The 16,839-nt window shown below is 43.2% G+C and overlaps 1 protein-coding gene across 1 annotated transcript in view; it reads left to right on the top strand.

Annotated features, from left to right (window-relative positions):
- The window catches only part of ARHGAP36 (Rho GTPase activating protein 36), a 43,132-nt gene that overhangs the window by 13,046 nt on the left and 13,247 nt on the right, over positions 1-16,839 (top strand). The window contains exon 3 of the mRNA XM_036739823.1: positions 7,427-7,585. Coding sequence (XP_036595718.1) covers positions 7,427-7,585 — 159 coding nt within the window. The remainder of the gene's footprint in view (positions 1-7,426; positions 7,586-16,839) is intronic.

Raw genomic sequence — 16,839 nt, 5'->3', positions numbered from 1 at the left:
AATTCATTTAAAAGTCATTCACTCAGCAAGTCCAAGTAATATGCACTGAGCATCTACTGTGTTCAGAGCCCTTCAGGAGATTCAAAGTTGTGATGACAACTACTTATTAAGCACCTGCTGTGTACAGAGTCTAAGTAACTTTTATTATATGCTTGCTGTGTATAGAGTTCTGTGTTCAGTTTAAGGGGGTAGTACAGAGTTGAGGCAATTCAATTCAATTTATTAAGTGCCTACTGTGTACAGAACCTGTCCAAATAACATACATTAAGTACCTGATGTATTTAAAAACAGTATTCTGGGCTAAGGAAAATTCAAAGTTGGGATAAATCAATCCAGCAGCTATTTATTAAGCATCTATTGTATGCAGAGTCTAGGTAATAGGCATTTATTAAATGATTATTGCATGCAGAGCTCTTTACTAAGGATTGGGGGAGATGCAGAGTTAAGATAGTCCAATTCAAGAATTCTTCATTAAGTGCCTGTGGTGTGCAAAGCCTGTTCAACCAAAATTTATTAAACTGTATGCAGAACTCCATGGGAGATACAGAGTTGAAACACATCAATTCAACAACCATTTACTAAGCACCTACTATTTGCGAAGTTTAATCAACTAATATTTGTTAAGCACTTAATGTATGCAGAGCCTTAGACTTGGGGTTGGGAAGATGAAAATTTGAGATGATTCCATTTAACCGCTATTTATTAAGCACCTACATATTCAGAGCCCCTGTTTGCTAGTCTGGGGAGGATGCAAAGGTCAAATAATCCAATTGAAATCCTATTTGTTAAGCACTTAATGTGTGCAGAGCCTAGCCAACTGATGCTTATTAAATGCTTACTGTATATGGAGCCATGTGCTCAGAACTAAGAGACATGAAAATATCAAGATAATTCAATTGAATAATGATTTATTAAGTGCCTGCTATATGCAGATCAGGTTTAAGCAACATATATTAAGCACCTCTGTGTACAAAGCCCCATGGGAGATACATAGTTGAAAAAATCAGCTTAACAATCATTCATTGAACACCTACTACACCTACTGTTTTCAGAGGCTGGCCAACTAATATTTAATAAGCACTTTCTGTATGTAGAGTCATATGCTCAGGGCTAGGAAGATATGAAGTTGAGAGAATTCAGTTCAGCAACGATTTGTGATCTGTCACGCAGTACTCTGTGCAATGCTTGGGTAACTGACATTTATTAAGTGCTTACTGTATACACAACCATGTGTTCAGGCTGAAGAATTTAGTATAGATTTATTCAGTTCCTGCCTTTGGTGGAGCAGGATCAAATAGCATGTATTAAGCACCTATTGTTTACATAATCTTTTGGGAAATGCAAAGGTGAAATAAAGTAATTCACCAATTTATGATTTTTCAGGCTGTACTCTGTGCAAAGCCTGGGCAACTGACATATATTAAATGCTTACTGTATACACAACAATTGTTCAAGCTGAAGAGTCACAAAGCCGATCTAATTCAAGTCAATATAGCTTTATTAAGTGCCTACTTTTGGTGGAGCAGGATCAAACAGCATGTATTAAGTGCCTGTTGTTTGCATAGCCTTTTGGGAGATGCAAAGATGAGATAAATCAAGTCAGTTGCTGCTCATTAAGCATACCTGCCCAGGTAATATTTATTAACGCTTATTGTGTTCAGAGTCTAATGGGAGAAGCAAATTTGAGAAAAAGCCATCCAAGAACCATTTATTAAGTATGTATTCTATGCAGAGGCTAACCAACTCACATTTATTAAAGATTTACTATATGCAAAATCCTATGCTCAGTACTAGGAAAAATGAAAAGCCGAGATAATTCATTTTAAAAATAAGTTATTTACGAAGTTAAGCTAATTCAACTCAACAAGCATTTAGTAAATGCCTACTATGTGTACCACCTAGCCAACTAACAATTATTGAGTGCTTACTGTGTCCTAAGCTCTTTTCTTAGAAATGGGAGAAATGTAAGGTAGAGATAAATTAATTCAATAACCATTTATTAAGCATCTACTGTGTGTAACAGTCATGCAACTAACATTGATTAATTGCTTGCTGTATGCATAGGTCCAATCTTGGGGACCAGGGGAAATACAAAATTAAGAGATTTCGATTAAACACTACAGACATTTATTATACTTTTATTTTACTTTTATTATACTTTTACTATTTGCAGATCCAGTGCTGTAAATTGGAAAAGATACAATACTGATAGAACTCAAATTAAGCCCTTGCTATGTGCAGAGCTCTATGCTCCAAATTAGGGAAGATATAGAGATAATTCAATTCACCTCAAGCATTTATTAAATACTTACTGTGCAGAAAGCACTGTCTCCAATCTGTGGGATATACCACGTTTAGGTGACGCACCTACTGTGTACAGAGCCTTGTGCTCAGTGAGATGGAGATTGAAAATATAGATGAGAATGGTCCCAACTCTCATGGAGCTTGTGGGATCCTTTATCCCAGACTGGTTTCTCCTGTTCCAAATTTAGTAGGGCATCCCTGAGATGGCTGACATTTGCTCATGTGGGGTTTACTAAGACAGCATCCTCCTTGAACTGTGCTAAATATTGTTGACCACCTTCTGAGGATACTATGTCAACTCACTAGTGCCTGGTATAAAAGTGCTCAGAAACCTATCAGAGCCCTGAACTCTAAGAAATGGCTGCCATCTTGGTTCTGATATTGAATGACATAAAGAGAGCCTGAAGGTTTGCAAAAAGTTTTCTTTATGGCACCTCCAAAGAGGTTGGCAATGGCTCCCATTTTCAGAACACTGTAAGTGAACCTAGCTAAAATAATAGTATCCTCAGTATTTGAACCCTGGCTCTCCCACCTGTCTTTTGTTGGGCAAGTCACCTCATTGGCATAGGTAGCCTCTCTTTCCTCCTCTGTAAAATGGGGAGGTCAACCTAGATGACCTCTAAAGAACCTTCCAATTTTGATATTTGATGACCCTGTGGCAAACTAGCCATGTGACCTTGGGCAAGTCACTTCCTCTCTGGATAGCAGTGTCCCCATCTGTAAAATGAGATGGTTGGATTGTCTGATCTCTAAGGTCCTATGAGGTCTAACTCTCTGGTTCCTGTAAAAGGTGCAGTAAATAAAAATGATTTAAGTTGAATCTAATTTACCCACAAAACAGTGGTGTAATAAGAGTTGTGTTTGTGACTCAGGGGGTCTGAGGTTGGCCTTTCACAGAAATGACGACAAACACCATATTTAATCAACTATAAATGATATATCTGTACAGTATAAAGCTTTCAAATGTGAACATAACTCAATTAAGCATGGCAACACACTAACCAATTACATGTGATTACATTTAATATAAGACAGTATCATGGTGAAGTGTACAAGGTTCTTAGTTCCTTGATAATTCCTGCTTTCCTTTTATTGCAGCAAATCAAAAGGTGAAAAGGTCATTAGGCTCATGGAATTCAGAATGGCTTTTTGAGGGAGATGTTCACAGCTATTTTGAGGAGACTCTGGTCTGCCTTGAGACTTTTGGAGAAACTGGTTCAGGGATGTTTATTTTGTTCCCCTCTTTTTACTTACTTCAAACATCCCTACAGAAAATGGGTATTAGAAATCAAGTTATTGTTCTTTCCTTGTTCAAAAAGAGAAAGTCTTTCTGCTTTCTTGAACTGCTATCTCATAAATATAAGCAGTAGCACCTTGCCCCTGGGTTATATAACATATGACCTGTCATGTATTTTAAAATACATGCACTAACTCTCATTTGCATTGGATTTTTCATCCCTTGAGGCTTTCTTTCACAACGTTGCTTTACAGCACCCCCAAACTGGCCTGAATGAGGGCCAAACCAAAAGGCACACAGCATTGAGTTGGGTCCTGAATCCACTTCTCTTTAGGTGCTTCCCATTGCTTTATGATGCTGGGTTATAACCATTACCAGAGTACAGCTTTTTCTTTTGATCAGCTAGCTTTGAAGGACAGAATATGAGCGGTGACCCTAAAGTCACAATATCCTTTTTGAAAAACAAATATATGGGCACTCATCCATTCAAATGAACATTGTCCTTCAGTGTGGTGGTCTCAGGAGGGCATATGATTCTTTAGCTCAAACCATTTCTGAAATTCCTCGAAAGACACCAGCCATATAAGAAAACTAGTCTTTAGAGTGACTAGAACAAAATAGCTAGTAAGTGGTAGAAAACAGAGTCAGATGCTCTAGGGGAGCACGAGGAAGGGGAAAATAAGGCAGATAATTAAATAACAATCGACAATGCAGGGCTGTAATGATCAGTGGCAAAAATCATGATGCAGGCAATAAGAATTATGGGCATATAGGAGAGAGCACTGTGGCCTAGAACAATCAAGAAAATCTTCCTGGGAAAGCTGGCACTTAAATTGGCTCTGGAAAGACGGGTGGGCTTTAAATTGGGGCAGAATTGGAAGGAGGAAGAAGGTATGGAAATACCTTGGCATTCCATTTATTGGCAGTCCATTGGGTTGAAAGAACAAGACTATTTCTAAAGTCCAATAACTTAGAGAGTATATATCCTCCCTAAGAATAATATACCTATTGGCAGTACCTCTTTTTAAATAATAATGTATTGAGTTCCATCCCCTCTTTTCCAATATCTACTTTTTATATCCCCTCTGTAAGAATAACAATGTATCTCTTTATTTACATTGTTTCTCCCAGTTAGATTGTGGGCCCCTTGAAGGCTAAGACTCTGTTTTTTGCTTTTCTTTGTAGCATAGTGCTTGGCCCTGGCACATAGTAAGTGCTTAATAAATGCTTACTTGGTTGATGAGAGCCGACGTTTAATGTAATAAGAGGCAGTGTGGTATAGTGGATAGAGAACTGGCCTCACAGTTGGGAAGAGCAAAGTGAATAACAAAACCCAAGGCAAATGTTAGGAAGGAGGAGAGTTGAACACACTGAAGGGTCAGAACAATGCCCCCCGAAGAGCTCGGAGGTAGTAACACCAAGAAAGACCTTGATCATTCAGAGAACCATTGCATCTTAGGGTTGAAAGTGCTTGGCACATAGTAGGCCCGATAAATAGTACATTAAAAACTTCTTGACTTGCATTGATATGGCTACAGATGATCCTATTGGAAAGAATCTGGAAAGAAAGATTGTGACACTTGGGCAAAAAACAGGAAATCTTAGGGGCATAGGTGGTGTTTCATCACATCATGCTCACCCCCAGATAAGAGGTGTAGAAGGGGTTATTTGAGTGCCTCATATGTGTTTGTGAGGATGGGGTCAGGAAGGGCAGCTTCCCCAGTTCCTTGCAAAATTGCCTGTTGTCAGAATTTTCCCTATTCATTATTTCAACTCCTCAGGGCCCACTGGGTGACAACTAGCTAATCTGATAAATTGATCTGAGTTAATGTTTTAATCCAATTGTCTCAGGTCATCTAAGTGCAGGATGATTGTGGCCTTTTGAAAATAATACCACCATCAGCCCTCCTTGTTGTTTAATGCATTAATGGCTCTTGTAGGAGTCATTTCAAGACAAAAAGGAGGGGGAAAGGCACAAGGCTAGAGGGGGCAGAAAGGAAATATTTGGGGGGCAGGAGGGATTGTGGTATTTTGGGGCTCTAGAGATTGAATATGAACCCCCAATGGCAGCTGGGTGGAGTCATGGATAGGGGGCTAAGTTTGGAGTCTTGAGTCCGAAACCTGCATCAGACACTTACTATCTGTGTGATCCTAGGAAAGTCACTTACCCTTTCCCAGGTTGAGTTTCCTCACCTGTAAGATGCGGATAACAATAGCACCTACTCTCCAGGATTGTTGTGAAGACAGGATGAGCTAGTACAAGTAAAGCTCTTTGGAAACCTTAAATCAGCATAGAAATTCTCACTATCATTATTAAAAGAAGAAACTGAGGCTTCGAGAGGGTCATGATTTGCTCAAGATCACACAGCAAGTAAGTAAGTGGCAGAACTGGGATTTGAGCCCTGGACCTCCGACTCGAAAAGCCAAAGCTCTTTCTACTGCTCTGTGCGTGCCGTCTTAGAATGTTCTTGAGACAACACTGCAAAGGTGGCCTCCTCTGCTGCCTTTTGGGAAGCTTGACTAACCCTAGAGCTAGGCTTAGGAATTGAGTCTGGGAACAAATCAACCAATGAGGCAGCAAACACATAGGTGTTGAGTTTCTCCAATGGGCCTTGTCTTATGCTTGGCCTAGCAGCTCTTTCCTGCCCTGTTTCTGGCCCCTTTTTCATACTCTGCTGTAGGGCCTAGGAGGGAGCCCCAAGTTGACAGGGTTATCCTCACCGTTGCCTCTAGGCTTTGCTCTGACCTTCCCAGCCTTATGCCTTTTTCTGTTTTTTTTTGGGGGGGGTGTGTTTGGGTTTATTCTTCTATTGCTGGGCCAGAGGAGATGACAGTTTTTTGGGCAATTTTAATCTCTTTGAGTTCATTTTAAGATGGTAAGCTCCCGGGCTGGCTCATCTTTCAAGAGTTGTGTTGTTTCTTGTGTTACTCTTTCTTTGTGAGGATGCTCTTAATCCTGATGGCTCGGGGGTCAGAAAGGCCCCTCTGCTCCATCCTTTGAGGACTCCAAAGATGGGAAACCCAACTCAGATGGGATAGCTAAAGGCTGGCTCTCTGGGAGCCAGGGATCTGAACTGACTGCTCCCAGAAGTGGACTGATGTTCATTGCAAACTGCTGCCTTTATCTAGAGCTACTTTGTTAGTCACTGTTAGTACACCTGAACAGCTTAGATCCCTTGGGGCACTTTTCTGCAGACCTCCTTTGGAGTCCTGAGAGATGGAGTAGAGGGGTGGGGCTGGTTGGAAACATGGAGTGTGTTATACAGGACCTGACTTGGAGTCAGAATATCTGGATTCAAGTTCCTGATGTAATACCTCTAAACTGTGTGATCCTAGACAAGTCATTTAAACCTCTCTGAGTCTTGATTTCCTTCTGGGTAATAGGAGGGTAGTAATACTTGCATGCCCTCTCTCTTGGGGGTATAGAAAGCCCTTTGGAAACCAGCCCAGGTACAGTGTCACATTAGGGAACCCTAAGGAGCCTGGGGAAGGGTGTTTAGGTCTCTTGGAAAGAGGGAATCAGGGAAAGTGGATTGAAGGGGAGATAATGTTGATTACAAACTTTCCAGGTTTGCTGGGGGGCTGTCTCTGCTCATAGATCCTGAATTAGAAAACTGGAGATAGGTAAGATAGGGTGAGAAGCTTTGGCTTTTGTTTGCCAAAATATTGTCTTCGGTTCCCTCTCTGCCTGAAGTGTCTCCCCACAACCTACCTCTGCTTGCCTTCTCACCACCTAACTGGCCCTACCTCTTACTTTTGGACCTGTGACAGTAAGACAGTTCTGTCTGGCTCCTTCAACCTGGAATAAGAGGAGATGCTTTGGAGATGGCCACGCCAAGGAGGGGGAAATTGCCAATTGCTTCTCTGTTTTTGTGCTTTCTTTAGTGACTACTCTCGGTAGCATCCCTGGAATCGGAAGAGGCCTAGGGATGCAGGCTGTATTCATTCAGAATCTCTCGGAGCTGGAACGTACCAGGCTTCGGGAGATTGCCTTCTTCTGCCTGCAGGAGAAGAATCCTTCCTGGCCTATCAAGATGCCCAAAGGTAAGACCAAAGGGACCCAAGGAGGGCCATCGAGATATCTCTCCCCCAGTTTTTTCTTTGACACCCCTGGGCAACTGGAAAGATTCTCACCAGCGTCTCAGTGTTTGCCAGCCCAGGCTCAGGAGGGGAATGGGGTGAGGGCTGCTGTTATAGAAAGCTTTCGATAGAGGACCTGGATTTCAATCACAGTTCCACCACATAATTGTTGTATGCCTTAGGACAAGTCTCCTAATTGTCCCCATTTATAAAATGAGGGTACTGAAATGGATGATGGCAGGGGATAGAAGGCTGGCCCGAATCTGCCTCTGACACTTATTTCCTTTTTAACAGTGGGCAAATTGCTTAATCTTTCAGTGCCCCCCAGCAATTCTCTGAGACTTTATAATGGGTTCAATGATCAATTCAACTTTTCTACACTGTGGGCAGTTCCACCTATTGATAAAACACAAGTCCAGATCCCTGCCCTCCCCACCCTCCAAAAAAACAACCGGAGGGTCTAAATTTTCTGATATCTTTGCCTCTGGAAAGTATTTCATCAGACTCTGCTGATTGAGGCAAGTGGTAGAATGGGAAAGGCACCTGGCTTGGAATCCAGGCATCAGAATTCCAAGGCTTTATTACTGGTTCTGGTGTGATTTCAAAAAAAAAATTCTTCTTTCCTTGGAGGTCAGTTTTGTACTCTATAAAATCAGGGTGCTGTACTAACTAAAATGATCTCTAAGGTCTGTTTTGGCTCCAAGATTCTCTCCAGTTGCACTGTGCCAGAGACCATTGCCAGGGCTAGGGGGGGTTGCTAAAAATCCCTTCTGACATCTTCATTTGGTTACTGCATCGGGAGCAAAGCTTGTGAAATTCACTGCAGTTGAGTGCAGGTGCCCATCACTCTGGTTTATAGGTGATCGAGTAGTCTTTTTAAATTGGATTTTGAAAGGATTTAGGGGAGGTCTCAGGTTGGGGTGAGAGATTTGAGTGGAGGGTAAGGTTCAGGAATAAGCCCCTCCTGCTAAAGGTGTCATCTCTGTCTGTGCCGGTTGTGTTTGGGAAGGAAAAGTCAATTCTGAGCCTTTTTTAATGACTTAAGAACCCCTCCTTCCCAACCACTGGCCCTTGCTCCTTATGTTTGAGATTAGCAGTCAAGCAGAGCATTGGCAACAATATTTATTTATCAGTAGCTGCACAGAGATGCTACAGTGAACAACTGAGTCATATCCATCACCTCTGTGCAGTGTGCCTTGGTTGGACTTGGCTTACCCTGCCATCTGGCTGGTACACATTGGTCAGACGTGCCACAGGCACCAGTTTGCTGGATGCTGGAGAGTGGCCTGGGGTCTGAATTTCACTGAGCTGGGCAGGTGGGAAGCTGTAAATACAGTCTTCATCAGTTCCAGTTGCTGTGGGCAGAGGCATTAAATAATGCATGTCATTGTCAGATGGTAATAACACTGCCCAATTATGTGATCAAGGCAGCTTCAGGCACTTTCTGAGGTGAGGAACTCTCTGCAGGTATCAGGGCTAAGGTAGGGCTAAGATCATCCCCTTCCTTTCTTCTCCTGCCCCCTCGCCCCCACCCTCAAGTCAGAGGGATGGAGATTGCTATGAAACCTTTTTGCATTGATTGTTTTGGAAAGGATCAAGGTGAAGGGAGGGGGAAGCTCGAAAGTCCATGGTGGGTTGGTATGTTGATGGTGGAAAGGGGTGGTGACTGCAGCAAGATTCTCGATGTTGGTCAGTCCCTTGTGCCAGTTACATGTTCAAAAAGTGACCACCCACAAACAAATTTGCCTCCCTTCTTCCCTCTGAGAGAGTCAATGGATGTAGTAGAAAGAACACTGGATTTGGAGCCAGGAACCTTGGCTCTGCCACTTACTAGCCATGTGACCCTAGGCAGAGGAGCCTCAGTTTCCCCTTCTGTAAATGTGGAATGTTAATGTTTCTCTTGCCCACCTCCCAGGGCTTTTGTGAATAAAGTGCTTTGTAAAGCCTAAAGCATTCTAGAAATGGGAATTATTTTTCTTGTCATTTTGACAAACAATTTAAAGAGAGACACGCTGGGGCTAATAGCACAGTTTTCCCCTTTGAGCAAACCATCTTGAAGGCTCATGCAGCCAATACTGCTAGCAATGGCTGCTGAGCAGTCCAAGCCCTCAAGAGGAACCAAAGGGTGAAGAATGTTTCTCTTGAGATTCCAGTCCTTGGGGACACTCAGTCCCAAGGTAAAGGCTGAACGATGGCTAATAGTCAGTAAACAATACATAGAGCCATGTGATAAGGGGTCCCAGGCAACAGATAATGCAGAAAAAAGACGTGCTCCACTTAAATGCTTGACTTTAATGTAATTCTGAGAAACCTAACATAGATGGCTTGGTTATTTGTGTCTCTCTAATTTCCCACTCGGAATTACATTCGTGTTTGGGTAGCCTGTTGCTGGTCTCATTATTTTGAAGGGATGTTTATTAAATTTCCTTTATGCTAGGACACAATCATTTGGTTTTCCAGCTCTGCGCATCATTCCCTTCAATACCTCCCTTCTTCCCAATGATTCTGGGGCAGGTGGCTATTGAATCCTGGGTTTGGGGTCCCTCTTATTTGGGGAGAGTGGAATTGGGGGTAAGGAAGGAAGGAGGGAAGGGAATAGCTCTTTTCTCTTTCCACTCTTTTGAGCTGTTTGTCCCTTTTCCATTCCCCATTTCATGGGTTTTTTCCCTATGTGTAAAGAGAAAAGAGTATTTCACCAAGAATCAGGGTTTCTGGGTTCACACCCCAGCTCAGCCACTTACTAACAGTGTAACCTTGGGCAAATCCCATCAGCATTCTGATCTACCAAATGGGTGAGGGGAGAGGAGGAGTGGTTGACTAGGTGATCACTAAGTCTCTTTGGGCTCTAAAATGTGATCTTTGTTGTTAAGGAAGAAGCAACAGAATGGTTTGGGTTGAGAGATCATTAGACCTAGAAGGGACCTTAGAGGCCATGTAGTCCAACCTCCTCATTCAACAGATGAGGAAACTGAGGCACAGAGTGGTTAAGTGGCTTGCCCAAGGTCACACAAGAAAGAAGTAGCAGAGCTGGGATTCTAATCCAGGTCCCCAAATCCAGTGCTCTTCTCATGACAGAACACTGCCTTCTGGAGCCCCTTTTCAATTTTTGAGATTCTTAGAATTATGCGGAATTTTATATTTACAAAGCATTCATGTGCACGTTGTCTCATTCGATCCTCACAGCAAGCGTCTGAAGGTATGTCGGGCAAGGATGATCACACTTGTTTTAGAGATGAAGAAAACAAGGCTCAGAGGGGTTAGGTTGTTAAGGGACTTGGCCAATGGCACACAACAAATGCCTCACAGTTAGATGGAGCTAGACCTTGAATCCAGCTCTTCTGACTTGTGCTCTAAGTGGAAAATGTAATGAATTTGCATTCACATATTCTGAGGGCAGTCTAGGCACCACTACATATTAGCTGTGTGACCTTGGACAAGTCACCCAACCACTCTGAAGCCTCAGTTTCCCCATCTGTGAAATTAAGAAGTTTGACTATATCATCACAAATATCTTCTCTAGTTCGAAAATTAGATGATATGATAAAGAAAAGATGATAAAATGAATCTCCAAGTGTAAAATCTTTTCCTTACAGCACACTGCCTACTGAACAAGGTACTTTCTTGCCCCTTCCTTGTACTAAAGCACCATTGACTAATGTTTGGTTGGTTGAAACAGTTTGTTCAGGGGTTAGAACCTGTAATTTATGAGGTCAAGGCCATGAGCTCCATTTCTGTGTTGGCCAGTTAGATGTAGAAAGAAAACAATTCTATTCCATGGTCTGGTCTGGACTGACTTTTCCAAGATTGACTCCTCATCTTATCTCACTAAGGCATGCCATTGGTCACCAGGAAGACCAAGTAGGTAAAGAAATGGGGATGGCTCAGTGTTAGTGATCTCCATTACTCGAAACTGGAGCCAATGTGACCATTCATTCTCTTGATGGTGGGTGTATGACATCTCTGTATGCAAGATGGTCCATTTCACCTGGGAGGAACCATAAGGGGAGAGTCTGCACTTGCAGGTCTGGAATCTCCCACTCCCAATGGAGTGGTTGTGCTAATGCAGTCAATTAATTGCTCTCTTGCAGCTCAATTGCCTTGTCGTGTGATGGATGCTTTGGCTCAGTTGGCTTGGTTGGGTGCCAGTTCCTGCTGGTGCTGCTGAACTGCTTCAGTTCCATTCAGCAAGCACAGCTTAAGCACCAACTGTGTGTGAAGCACTCTGTTAGGAACTGGGAGAGATGCAAAGTGTAGATGATTTCACTCAAAAAACGGTGATCAGGCATCTACTGTCAACCAATCAATTAACAAGCTTTTATGAAGAGCCTCCAATGTGCAAGTCCCTGTGGTAGGCATAGGGGATACAAAGACAAAAATGGAGGAAAAAATCAGTCCCTGCCCTCAGGGGGCTTACATTCTATGTACAAAATGAATATGAGGCTATTTTGATTAAATGTGTAGGGTTTAGCTAAGACATGGCTCCTGCCCTCGTGGAGTTCACAGTCTAGGACTGATGGAGGGAATGGGGACTGTTCCCCAATTAGTGGGAGACATTCCACAGTGAAACAGGCTGCCTTATGAGGCAATGAGTTCTTCATTTCAGCCAGTGTTCATTTTCTGCTCTTCACAGCCTGGCTCCAGCCTACTTTCCCAGCCTTACTACGTTAGACCCCTTGACACGCTGCCTGCCTTGCTGTCCCTCACATTTCATCTATATCCTGTCTCGGTGCCTTTGTACTTTGTACTGGCCATTTCCTGTGCCTGGGATGCCCTCCCTTCTCACCTCCATTACTTAGAATCCCTAATTTCCTTCGAGGTTTAGCTCAATTACTATCTCCCATATGAAACCTTTTCTGGAGCCACCCCTCACCCCCAGCTGCTTTCCCCCAAAAAATACATGGTACATATTTCCTATATACTTATAGATGTATATTCTGGCTCCCCAACACCTAGCACAGTGCCTGGCACATAGTAGGTGCCTAATAAATGCTTGTTGATTGATTGATGATCACGCATCAGGGATGCCATAGAGGTTCTTAACCTGAGGTCAACAGATGGATTTCAGGGGGTCTGTGGATTTGGATGGGAAAAGTTCACATCTTTATTTTCATTAACCTCTAACCAAAATCAAGCATTTCCTTCGATTATGAATTTTAAAAAGCATCCATTATTCTGAGAAGGGCTCCACTGGTTTTACAAGCTTGCCAAAAGAGTTCTGGATCCAAAAAAAGGTTAAGAACCTCTCCCACAGAGGAAACTCATACCCTGGGTGGGAAGTAGAGCAGATATTTTCCAATATTGCTTCCAGCTCTGTGAATCTCTGACTTCTCACCTGAGTCTCTGATTTTTCATCTGTGAGATTGGAGGTAGAGACCATTGTCATCAGTCGGCTAGCTGAAGGCATTGAGCAGAGCTAGGGAGCCAGCATGGCAATATTCAGCTTGGGACGGCCGGAGTTAGAGGCAAATTGGGGTTTCGGGGCCTCTCCTATTCTTTTTAATGAATAAGAACTAGGACCTTATTACAAGTCAAATTTAATAGCATGCAGTCACAGATTGAGACCTTACTGTTGTCACATACTGAGCCCTAATCCTAGCCTCAGACTGAGTTCTTGACTTCTGGCTCTACTGAACTGTGACCTTTGCCCTAAACTTCATATTTGCCTCTGGCTCCAGAATGAGCCCTCCAGTGCTAGGGAGAAGAAAGTACTCTTTAATTTTTTTTCTTTTTTTCCTTTTTTGCATATTATTTTGTGTTTTTACATCACCTTCATTTCAACATATGTTCCCACTCATTCCCTTCCTAGAGAACCATACCCTACATGCAAGAATTTAAAAAAATGAGAAGAAAAAGGCAGTTCAGCAAAGCTAATCAACTGAGCTTGGCAGTATTTGCAATATTTCACACCCATAGTCCCCCACCTCTGCAAAGGAGGAAGGGTCATTTTCTTATCTAGAAGAACATATGCTTATGACACTGTATCTCCCCAGTTCTGCTTTCCCCAGCCACCTACTTCCCATACCCAGCAATCTCCCCCCTCGACTCCCAAGGCCTAGGTGATACTTGACATTCCATGGCTAGCATTGAAGAATTAGGGAAAGGGTGTCCAAAATGAAGATAAGTGATGAGATGGAAGAAGCATGAGTGGAAAAATGCAGGCCAGCAAAGAGGCTGCCTGAGGTGTGTATGGCTCTTACCCCCCTCCCCATTTTCCTCTCCTGGCTCTTGGAAGGTTCTATGGAGAACCTTGCTAGAGAGGAAATATTAAACAGAGGGAGAATTTCTACTCATCAGAAACACATCAAAGCTTTTGGTCCAGGGAGGCAAATGTGGAATTAAAAGCCAATAAATAAGTCTGAGGAGGCTTCTTGGTGCCATTCCAGGTTTCCCTGGCCTCTGCAACTTCCCCGGAATCCTGCCCAAGTCAGGCTGAGGCTTATGTAACTATTGCCAAAGTGGCTTTTCTGCAGAGCCGTGGGGCATATGCCCTTCCCTTTGTGAACACCCACTTCAGAGGCCTCCCCCACCCCAATACTCTGGATTGCCTCCTTTGGCAGATGGAGGGGGGGGGAGAGGGGGGGGGAGAGAGAGAGAGAGATACAGAGAGACAGACAGAGAAAGAGACATAGAGAGAGACAAAGACAGACAGAGGCTGAGACAGACAGGAGAGAGAAGAAGAGACAGTCAGACGGACAGAGATAGAGATACAAGACAGAGAGAAAAAGGGAGACAGAGAGATAGAAGGAGTGAGAGACAGATTCAGGGGAGAGACAAGAGAGACAGAGGAAGAGAGAGAGGGGAGAGACAGAGAGAGAGAACAGAGACAGAAGGAGAGAGATGAGAGACAGAGAAAGAGAGAAAAGACAAAGAGAGACAGAAGGAGAGAAAGAGACAAGAGAAACAGGAGAGAGAGTGGGGGCGGGGGAGAAAGAGAGGAGAGAGAGAGAAAAAAGAGACAGACATAGACAGAGACAGAAAGAGAGAAGAGGAGGGAAGAAGAGAAAGAGAAATCCTCCCCTGTTCTCTGGGAGATGAGCTACCTCACTCCCCAGTCTGGGGCAGGGGTAGTAGGTATAAAAAAACCTTACAGAATCTCTGAATGGAAAGGGACCTCAGACCCAGTCCAGATCTCTACAGGGGCCCTTCTAGACCATCTCCAAGCAGTGATCATCTAGCCTCTGTTTGGAGTCCCAGGGAGGGAGAATCCACTCCTGCCCCAAACAGCCCCCTCCTTTCTTGGCTCTCATTGTTAGCAAGTATTTTCCCTTTCATCAAATGAACTTCTGCCTCTTGTCAGCTTCCAGCCATTGCTCCTAGTTCTATCCTACAGGGCCACACAGAATGAATCTAATTCCTCCTCCCCATGACAGCCCTTCAAATATTCAGACAGCTAGAATGTCTTCCCTTAAGTCTTCTCTTCTCCAGGCTAAACACCCCCAGTTCCATGTTTATACCTGCAGCTTTGTACCTGACATAAACAAGAGAATTGAAAGAGTCAGAAAACGGGAGAGATTTGGCAAGAAATCAATTGTTCAGCTATCTGATGAGTTTTTTTTTGGGGGGGGGTGTCTCTCAAATTAAAATGAAATCTAAATTCTTACCAGCCACTAATAGGGACCAAATATCAACTATGGTCACAGTGTTTGACTGTAGAAGTGAATGGAAGAAAAACAGGTGATTCTCATAGCTAGCTGGCCTGTCTGATTCCCATAATACTAGTCTACCAGACTGGCCTTCCTGCTGGAACTTCTAGGTAGGGGCCTTATAGAGATGGCCGGTTTCTCTCTCTCCTCCCTGCAATGGAATTTTCCCAGGTGCCAGATTTTAGGGCTCTAGAAAAAGATGGTGCTGAACCCATATTTTTGATTTGTTCCCCTTTCTTTCTGTAACTTTAGCAAACAAGAAGGGCAAATTCCTTCGCAAAAGATTGGATGTTCTAAGTCGTGACAAAAAAGGTAGGACCTCCAGTCATTGCCTGTTCTGGGTTGCCATGTTGTGGGAAGATAACAGGAGTGGGTAATATCGCATGATGATCAGCATGGGGAGGGCAAAATTTGGGAGTGGGGTGGGGGTTGGGATTCTGATGTGACAAATTCAAAGGATAAGGGGTGAATGGGAGCTTTGAATGGGGGTTATTTTTCATTTTGTCTTTGCACCCCCAGTACCTAGCACATTGCCTTGTGCATAGCAGGCATTTAATGAATTCTTATTGAATTCAACTGGTTAGGGTGGGGGAGGGGGAGGTCGGTGGAACTCAGAACTTGACAATGGCTGCTCTTCTGTCATGACCCCTCTTGGGCAAGTCACAGAATCCTATATAATACTAAATTGAATAAAGGGAACCCATTGAACACTCCTTTCCAGGACTACATAGGGGACACCATTTCCACACACTGTGGAATGAACCAATTAGAATCACAGGGTACTGGAAGAGATCCTGGAGACCACTGAATCCAACAAAGACCAGCCTTGATGCCCTCTACAACATCCCTGACAAGTAGGCATCCAGCCTCTGCTTGAACATCTCCTTGATCTACCCACTCTCCTTATTAGCTGTCCTAATTATTAATGATTACATTTAGCCTAAATTGTCCTCTCTGGAACTTCCACTCATTGCTCCTAGCCCTACCCTCTTGTAGCCAAGCAGAGCAAGCCTGCCTCTCTTCCATATGACAGTGCTTCAGATACTTGGAGATGACAATCATGTCCTGCCCTCCAAGTGTTCTCTTATCCAAGCTAACCATCTGCAGTTCCTTTAACTGATGGCATAGTCTCCAGTCCCTTCATGTTCCTCATAACTCTCCTCTGGACATACCTCAGTGTGTCAAAGTCTTTCCTAAAATGCTGTCCCAAGAACTGAACTGGAGTGCAACAAATCTTCTCCCATGGTATTGGCTGCCATCTTTTCCACATGAACAATATGTGAGATTTTATCTGATGCTTTGCTAAAATTCTACTTTTACCAGATCTTTTAAATATTTTCTTTATTACCTAGCCTTTTTTCATCTATTGTACATGATTTTAAAATCAAAGTTAGGATGAGCCCCCTGTGCATCCACATTGTTCTCTTTAGACAACTCTACCTTTCCTTCCTCGTTAAAATTGTTTCACTTTGGATAGTCTGAATTTCATTCTGTTGAGCTTCTCATCCTTCCAGGGATGACTTCCCTCGCAGAATTTTAGGCTATGGTTTCCTTTTCTGAATCCTTTGAAATTTG

This window comes from Trichosurus vulpecula, chromosome X (genome assembly GCF_011100635.1).
Source record: "Trichosurus vulpecula isolate mTriVul1 chromosome X, mTriVul1.pri, whole genome shotgun sequence".
Lineage (NCBI taxonomy): Eukaryota > Metazoa > Chordata > Mammalia > Diprotodontia > Phalangeridae > Trichosurus > Trichosurus vulpecula.
The sequence above is the reverse complement of the archived record's forward strand: the minus strand, read 5'-3'. Positions and strand labels throughout refer to the sequence as shown.